At 43.4% G+C, this 9,544-nt stretch overlaps 1 protein-coding gene across 1 annotated transcript; it reads right to left on the bottom strand.

Annotated features, from left to right (window-relative positions):
- Nucleotides 1-8,181: 8,181 nt before the first annotated feature.
- On the bottom strand, nucleotides 8,182-9,544 carry LOC145090668 (Peroxidase superfamily protein). Its single transcript, XM_079028795.1, has 3 exons — nucleotides 9,253-9,544; nucleotides 8,970-9,158; nucleotides 8,182-8,888 (listed from the first exon to the last, which is right to left on the bottom strand). The coding sequence occupies exons 1-3, from the start codon at nucleotides 9,490-9,492 to the stop codon at nucleotides 8,325-8,327; spliced, it is 993 nt and encodes a 330-aa protein (XP_078884921.1). The 5' UTR covers nucleotides 9,493-9,544; the 3' UTR covers nucleotides 8,182-8,324.

Below are 9,544 nucleotides of genomic sequence, written 5' to 3'. Positions count from 1 at the left end.
GGATGAACCCTCAGTCTAGTAGCTCTTGAAGTTGTGCAGATAATTCCTACATCTCAGGTGGCGCCAACCGATATGGTGCCTTTGCTATCGGGGCGACACCGGGTACCAGGTCAATACGAAACTTCACCTGCCTCTCCGGAGGCATTCCGGGTAATTCTTCGGGAAAAACGTCTCGAAATCCCGCACCACTGGTACACTATCGATATCCGTCACTGTCTCCACTTGCGTATCTGAAACATAGGCCAAAAATCCCATGCAACCCTGCTGCAGAAACCTCCTCGCCCTCGCAGCTGAACAGAGGGTCGGACCCTGCGTGGTCCTCTCGCTGTGGATAACCAGTTCTCCCCCCCCCTTGGGTTTCGAACCCGGACTAGCTGTCGTTCACAATTGATCATGGCCTCATTGGCCCCCAACCAGTCCATCCCAATAATCACCTTCATTCCTCGCAATGGTATGGGAACCAAATCAACGCGAAACCTTTCGCCGTGCACATTCAGGACGCAGTCCTGACATACCCTCGTAGCACTCACGGTGCGATCATCTGCAATCACCACCTCGAGTGGGATATCCAGAGTCCCCGGTGCGTCTCGGAATTTCTTGCTAAGCGCAAGAGACACAAAAGATCGGGTAGCCCCCGAATCAAATTGGACATGGGCCGTCATACCATTAACCAGAAAGGTCCCTATACAAAGCATAATAAGCATACATACAAACATTTACCATAAAAGAGACAGAGGATAATGAACACATACCAGGCACAACGTCTGGCGCGGACCGAGCCTCCTCGGTAGTCAACTGGAATGCGCGACTCTTCACCGTTGGAGCTTCCGCCTTAGGGCGGCCATCAGTAATCCTCATAGTGGCGGGCGCGGGCGTTGTCACAGTTCCTCCTCATCCTCCTTGTAACCTCGAACAATCGGCCTTTTTATGGCCTGTCTAGTTGTAGTGAAAACATATCAAGCCCTTCTTGGGGCAATCCTTACTCAAGTGAACTTGCTGGCCACATAAGTAGCATCCCGACGTCCCGGCCGTCCAACAAGCCCCACTATGAAATCTTCCGCACTTGGTGCACCGGCCCCGACCCTTACTCGAAGAATCGGAGGTCTTAGGCTTCTTAGCCTGAGCCCCCACTGCCTGAACCTGCTCAGTCTTCTGCTTCGTGCGGGACTCCAACTCCATCTCCCTCTCACGGGCCTTATAAACCATCTCATTCAGGGTTTTGCACCCTGTAAAGCTCACAAATTCCCGTATGTCCTCTCTCATCATAGAGTGGTATCGAGTCCTCCTCAAGTCCTCATCTGCCGCATACTGAGGGATCAACAAAGCTCGCTCTCGAAACTTGGCGGTGATCTCCGCCACAGCCTCAGTGGTCTGCTGTAAATCATGAAACTCCCTCACCATCCGTTGCACCTCGATAGGTGGTGCAAACTCCTGATCGAATCGTCAGACAAACTCGGCCCACGACATGTCGGCCACACTGACTGCTCCCACCTGACTAGTAATCTCGCCCCACCAATCTCGGGCCCTGTCCCTCAACATACAGGAAGCAAACCCAACCTTTGCCTCCTCCGGGAAAGAACTTGTGCGCTGGGCATTCTCAATGTCCGCCACCCAGCGTCTGCTCACAATGGGATCCCTAACCCCAGAAAACTTCGGAGCTCCGCATGCCTTGAACTCCTTAAACAAGGGGGTTCGTGCCCCACCCTGGCCTGCAGAAATATCGGCCCTGAATGCTCCAAGTCTCTCTTCCATGATCTCCATCATACCCTCCTTGACCATCCCAAAGATGACTAGGGTAGCATCAAGGATGCCCCTCGTAACCTCGGCCGCAATCAGCTCACGCAGCCTCTCATCAATACCATCAGTAGGGCCGCCCGACCCAGCCCCAGATCCCGATCCTGATCCCAATCGCGTAACCACCATGCTGGACTGTCATTTCAAAAGACATAATGATCAGGATACCCATAACGAGGTTACTTCCATACCGTTTTCCTTTGGAATTCCCAGGTAGAACATGGGTTTGGGTACAAGTCCTGTGGTTCCAGTAGTACGGGCCCAATACTACCTTCCACACCTACTCGTACCTTACCCCAATGCTTTACCTGGTATTTCCAAAGCTATCCACACAAATCATGACTCACAACTCTCGCATGAGTCAAACCTGGACACCCTATGGTTGTCCTACTCATAACAGTCAAACCAATCACTACGGGTTGCTTTTAGGCATGCAAATTATACACAGAAAGGATCAATAGACTAAATCAATCATCCTGGGGCTATAAGCTCCTAATCGTATATAATTTTAAAAACATACACTTGGCAATTCCATATAATCGACAAAGCTCACTATCATATAACATGGCTATTCAACTTGGGAAACTACTTACTTGGCTCGGCTGATCACGCGCATTGCACTCTCCTCTTTTTGGCTTAAAAATCCATTTTAAGTTTCTTTTGAAAACATTTTACCACTTCCTTAGTTTGAGTCCCGACACACCCGAGAATGTGTCCGAATCCCTCAAACCAAGGCTCTGATACAACCTTGTAACGACCCAATTTTATCAAGAAATTTTTTCATTTTTACTTACTCAAACAATTCCCATAATCCATAAATTTCCAACCCATTTGTTTCCTAATTCACAATTATTACAATTTCATAGTACTTTTAAAAACATCAGAGAGTCCCAACACACAAAAAGAGAGGTAGAGTGCACGCCACGTCATCACGCCTTGCCTTTGCCCTTCAGCTCTAAAGTACCTGAAACAATCAACAACCTGTAAGCGAAATGCTTAGTGAATTTCCCAGAGCATACCACACACACACAAACCACACATCATATATCCTGTTAGCTATAAAAGCTACACATATATCACGTAAGCCATGCATACATGAAACCTGTGAGATTGCCATGGGCTACCCCACATGGTCTTTACCTAGGACTGCCATGGGCTCCCCCACATGGCCTTCCATCCAATGCCATGGGCTACCCCACATGGTCTTCACCTAGGACTGCCATGGGCTACCCCACATGGTCTTACATCCAATGCCACGGGTTTCCCCCGAGGTCTTCATGCAAAACACGCAATCACATAACAAGACACAAAATGTCTAACACATATATCATAATCACATAATGGGCCGGCCTTGGTGCCTTAGACCCTTAGGTATGGTGAGAAACTCACCTGTCACGAATGCTGAACTGACACTCTGCGACCAAATATACCCCACGGGCTGCTCCACGCAACGGCCTAAAAAGTGTCATACAATATCCAGTCATTTCCCCAAAGTCCATCCTGGTCAACTACAGCCAAGGTCAAGTCAACGGTCCATGTTGACCCTAACTCGCCGAGTTTCCCGGAATAACATCTACTCGCTGAGTCATCGAGGTGACTCGTCGAGTTCATACGGTCTTGATTGATAATCTAAGGTCATTCGTCGAGTTCCCTTGCTTGACACTCAACACGACTACGAACATCCAACCATTGAGAAATCTTACTCGACTCGCCGAGTTGTTCCTTCAACTCGTCGAGTTCTAGGTAATCTTCATCCGACTCGCCGAGTTGTTCATCCAATTCGCCGAGTTCATGGCAATATTCATCGGGCTCGCCGAGTTGTTCATCCAACTCGTCGAGTCCATGCCCGCCTTCAAATGACTCGCCGAGTTATCCCCTGTGACTCGTCGAGTCCTAACAGATCTCAAGCCATACAGACCCTTTTTAGCCATGCAATGCTTCCAAACTACAGATCTAGGCTCCTAAGGCATGCTTTCCACGTAAAGTTGCAAACTTTACGTGCATGCAAGGCTTTAAGGCCCTAAAATAGCAAATCTAAGCTTGGAATGGGGTCATAAACTTGAGGGAAGGTACATGCTAAGATCAACTGATAACTTTATGCATCTTAAGGCCAAAAGGAGTTCAGATCTGAAGTTACAACTTCATATCTTGGCTTAAACACAAAAGCCCTTTCTTAGAATCCATGCACAAGAGGGTTTTGGGTGGAAATGAGCCAAGAGACAGCTTAATACCTTCAGAAAGTGCTCCACAGAAGTAGATCTAGAATCCCCACAAGCCCTTGCTTCTTCTAGCTTGATTCCTCAAGTGATTCCTTCACCAAATCCCTCATTCAAGCTTTAAAATCACCAAGAACACACTCACACTCGAATCAGGGTTTTAGGGAGGTATAGAGTTGTAAAGGGGAGGTCAAGGGAGGCTAATGACCCTTTAAATAGGGTGCAAGGCCCTGACATCTAGGGTTTCATCTGCCAACATCTACTCGTCGAGTACCATAATGGACTCGGCGAGTAAATCATTAAACCTCGCGCCCAAACCCGCTACTACTCGACGAGTAGAGAGGCCAACTCACCGAGTAGGTTTTCAAAAATCCAAAACCGAAATGTTAATATTAATACCTGAGGATCAGGGTGTTACATCATTATTTGAGCATGCTCAAGACAGACATCAGACAGTTCGTCTCCACTCAACGATATGATACTTTGTTGGAGTTACAAGAGGTCGTTAGGTGGTGTGAGCTAGAGATTGAGCTTCAATTCAGGGAGTTGAGGCAGGCCCCGGTGCAGTCACAGCCTACGCCGAAACGGTTTAGGGCCGCTGACTCCAGGCAGGGGAGTCAGAGGGGTCGCACTTGTAGGAAGTGCGGCAAGGTGCATGATGGGGTTTGTCGATCTTCTCCAGGGTGCCACAAGTGTGGCAAGCAGGGCCACATTGCTAGGGATTGTAGGCAGCAAACTGCAGCTTCTATGGTCAAACTTAGTTACCATTGTGAGCAGGTGGGTCATATGAAGACCCACTGTCTCCTGTTAGCTCCAAGGCCGGCGTCGGCTCCAGCGCCGACTACCTTGAGGATCACGGACGGGAGTCAGGGTAGGGCAAAGCCCCCGAGGGCTCAGGGATGTGCCTTCCAGCTCACTGCTGAGGAGGTCATGACAGTACCTAATGTAGTAACTGGTATGCATTTATCTCTTATCTTATTGTTTATGATTGTATTGTGAACTTTTATATGCTTTCTGCATTAGTCGTTAGGACATAGGAGGGTCAGGGGAATGGGAAAGCAAGGTATTAGGTTGTAATTAGGGTTGCAATCAGGAATGGTATGTTGGGATCGTGGATCGATAGTTGCGTATGCTTGTAAGTGGCGATAAGTGGGGATTTCAGAGGTCTTCAATTGAAATTCAAGTTTCTCATGGGATTCGATTGATTTATATCGGGGGAATCATTCTACGTGTGTCATTCATTCCAAGGTCAGGAATGATCGTACCTGGTTGAGCCTGTTTGAGTTGTGAGTTGGTTTCAAACCAATGGGTGGTAGATAGAACCCTAAGTGGGAGAGAATTGGGGTTTCTTAGGCTGAGCGTCAGCCATTGAAGGTTTTGTTTGTTGCTGTTTGAATTACGGATTCGAAAGTGGTTGGGCAAGTGTTAATCGGTGAACCTCTCCAAAAGCGGGAATGATCAACTCCAGGTGGACTTGTGGTTCCTTGGTTGAGGTGTCGGGGTGTTCGAGGCTATTCATTTTTGAGTTTGTCTTCAACTGGAATTCTCTGAAGGGTTCAAGAGACGGTAATTAAGAAGCTAGGAATGTGACACCAATCCCCCTATGCAGTGTATTTATGTTTCCTTAGTCCTTGGGATATGTTTACCCTCGATGGTGAAGTGGAATTCTGATTCGTATTAGACTCAGGTCTTTGGCGACCTTCGGGATAACCTTAGAAGTCTTCTCGAACTAGTTTTGTATTGGTAGAATCTGTTCAGTCTTGATCAAGTATGGAGTTTTTTGGCAATCAAACATGAGGTTAGGGGTTCCTTAACTATGTGAATGGTGGTGATTCTTTGTGTGTATCTATAGGTGTCCAAGGTGGAATTAGGGTTGGGTTCGACTTACGTGCATGGTTAGGTTCGGGTTATAGTCTGTAAATTGGATCTAGAGTTCGACTATCATCCTATTCATGGGTCATGTGCGACCATGGTTTCGTCAGATTTTGCTTGGGTAGCAACTTGTTATATAAGTGAATCGTGCGTAGTAGGGTTTCAGCATTGTTGTGCTTGTTTGATGTTGTGAGAAACATTGATTAGGTCCATCCAAGGCAATGGAAGGAGGTGAATATTTTAGGCCCAGGGTGTTGGACAAAAAATGTAATACCGACAAGGTCGGTATAAGGCTGGGAACATTCCAATCATGGGCTAAGGGCTGGAGATGGCATTCTAGACTCATGTAGTGGGCCTAATGGGAAGGATTATTCATTTTCTTGTTTATGATACTCCCAGTATTGACGTGATGATGGGGATCGGAAGACCCACAAATCTATAGGTTAGATAAAGGGAGCAGTAGGGTTGTGGGAATACCATTTCGGTATCAGAAAGCCCCTGTGCAATGTATACATTATATTTTTGGTTGTTCGCAAGCTGCTGTTGGGGTCTGATTTTTAAGATTTGAATTTTGTTATGAGGTCGCAAGCCATATAGCTCTTTATGATGTTCCGAGTGGTTGATCGGGTGGGGGTACACCCGAGCCGATAGGAATGGTTGTGACACGGATGTTTTGGTTGATCATCCTTGCTCATCATAGCAGTGGTTAGAAATGGCATAGCAGAGAGTCAAAATTATTAAGGTATTAGTACATTATATGGTTGGGTTTTGAGTGAGGTTCACCATCTATAAGTTTTAAGGATCATTCCTGCAGGTACCTAGTAGTATCTCCAGTCCGGGACTAGGGGTAGATTTATAATTGGACGCTCATCAATTTTGGGGAAAGTCCACAAGAAGATATTTTGAGACGCCATTTACGAATGTGCTTTTGGTAGAAACTCGCGTTGGGAATCGCGAATGTATCCGTGCAAGGTCTGTATTCTGGAAACTTGGTGGCTGAACCGGGTGTGAGACTGGTAATCTCAGCGGCGGTTGAGGAAATCTTTGTATGCATGATTGGTGAAGGGTTGCAATGAATCAGGAGACTTTGGGTGAAATTCACGAGTGGGCCCTTGGATCTCGGGTTCAGAGTTTAGACCCGAGTTATGTATATAATGAATGTTTTGAATCTAACCTAATTGTATCTTTTTCTTTTCGTAGCTCACCGTTCCAAAACTTCAAGATCTGCATTTTCACTGATTTACTTTTTTCTTATTGTTTCACCACCCCAAATTTCTCCATCTCTTCTTTCATTCTTTTTCTCTAAGGTGGTTCCTAAATGTTTTGTTATATAATTTCTAGTATAATTTATAAAATTAGGTGGTTCATGTGACCCATCTTGGGCATACATAAACTCGCTCCTGGTGACCCGAGTTCAGTCCTCCCCAGTTTTATCTTCCCGTTTAATTTTGAAAATTTTTCATTAGGAAAGGAGTTGTTGATGTGACATCCATGTCAGCTTGCACATGCCCACATCCTCTCATTAATTGGGTTACCTGCTATAACAGGGTAAAGTTGAACCAACTTTCTGTATATTATGGTTTTAACATACTAAAAAACGGACGTTAGACATAACCGACTATTTTGTGTAAAATTAAGGGTTTTTATGTCAAAAACTTTTCGATAGAAACAAAAATGTTTTGAAACCTTAAGTGGCAAAAAAAATAAAAAGTTGTCTTCAACAAGATACTTATTACTAAAATAAAAAAGTATGATATTACAAATAAAATATTATATTTTTAAATGTACTAAACATAAAATAGAAAATTACATAAAAATCATCTAAGTTTTATAAAAAATTGATTTTAATACTTTGTTTTTTTTTTTATTCCAAGGCACTCAAAATATATATTCAAAGCTCTATAAAAAAAAGAGTGTGTAACAAACTGTATGAACTAGGGAGTGATATATTTAGCCGATAAGCTTATTTCAGATATATTAGTTATCTTAATTTATAAAATAAAGTCATTTTGTTTTGTATAGCTATCACAAAAAATTATTGTATTTTGAAAACTCCTAAAAATCATTTTATTTTGAAAACTTCACAAAAATCTTTATATTATATTTCAATTTTAACACCAACATGCGATGTAATCAAATAGTGTTATGTCATCAAAACTGAATGTGCCTATGCTACGTGATAAATGGACCGGATAAGTGATAAGAAATGTAAAAATTTGGTAAATAGAATGTCTAATTTCAGACAAAAATATAATGTTAAAATCAATTTTTTATAAAAACTAATTGAATTTAGTGGAAATTTTCAACAGGTACCAATAACCCCAGTACTGTTTATTTATTTTTATTACATACAACAAGATGAACAACAAATTTTTATGAAGTTGAAAACTTTTAAATCCCTCTCTTCCTTCTCCAAATCGCTCTCTCTTTCTTTCTCACGCATCAATTCACGATGCTACATTTAACTCTAATTTCGCCATTTTCTATGACACCAACATTTCCAAGTTTGACCATGGAAATTGCAAATTCGCTGAAGAACAGATTCCTGTCTTTGGCAAATGAGTCCACAATTGATCTTGTTCTTTGATCTCCATACAGAGCTTGGTCTGACCCAAACACACCCTTACCCATAGTAATTCTTTTGTAATAGTCATTATCAAATGTTGAAGAAGTTGAGTCTAAGAACTCTCCTGCGTTGTGATCCTTGTTATGTATGGGGCATTTCTTCTTCAGATTCATAGCAAACTCACTGTTAATGCTAGGATCGGAAAAGTTTTCAGTGCTAAAGTTGTGTAGTCGAGCACTAAAAGATGAACAATGTGAAAACCCTAGAGTATGTCCACCTGAAAGTGCAACCAAATCTTTGACCCCTAATCCTCTTTTAGCAAAACTCTTAATAAGTGTTGAGGTATTCGAAAATGGAGATGGCAAGTTTATAGTTTCGTTAGCTAACGATACACGCCCATCTTTCCTTCCTTTAAGTACATTCCACCATGGACCTTGAGACTGGAGAACAACAAGTTAGACAGATCTAAACATACGAAAAAAATGGCATAATGAAAATAAGAAGAAGAAAAATATGATTACCATTGCTACTACATCTCTTGCAGCAATTGCTATTACGTCTGCACACGAAACTGTATGAGGACATGCCTTTTCGAGTTTTGTTTTGGCATCATCAATTACATAAAATGATCGAACTGAGATATTTGGAGGTCCATCTTTTTCTGCCTTGTTTCCTGCAGTTGAGTCAAGCAACAGTGATGCATCACATCCCTGTTTGTTCAGAAATATACACGCGTTAATTAGCATGGTGATGAAATAGTTACAGAGATATGATAGATATATAGCAATAGAGTTACATGCATACCCTTATGAAACAGTCATGGAAGAACATGCGTAGGAGGCGAGCGGGGACTTTAGGGTCGTAGATAGAGGCATTACGAACTGTTTGGTAAATAATATTCTCGGCTTGTGGACATGTTTGATCGTAATAATGCGCACTAAGGACCGCTTCCGAAAAAGGAACTACAGAAAGTATGAGAATATAGGCAACAATGGTTGACATTATCATCTTACTTTGGGAGAAAGAAATCGACAATTTAGCCATTTCTTGAAGCTGGAGATAATGTTGTGGAAAAAGGGGATGATGAACTCCATGG

Source organism: Lactuca serriola, chromosome 2 (genome assembly GCF_051521515.1).
Source record: "Lactuca serriola cultivar US96UC23 chromosome 2, Lser_US96UC23_V15, whole genome shotgun sequence".
Taxonomy (NCBI): domain Eukaryota; kingdom Viridiplantae; phylum Streptophyta; class Magnoliopsida; order Asterales; family Asteraceae; genus Lactuca; species Lactuca serriola.
This window is presented reverse-complemented; position numbering and strand designations above follow the sequence as displayed.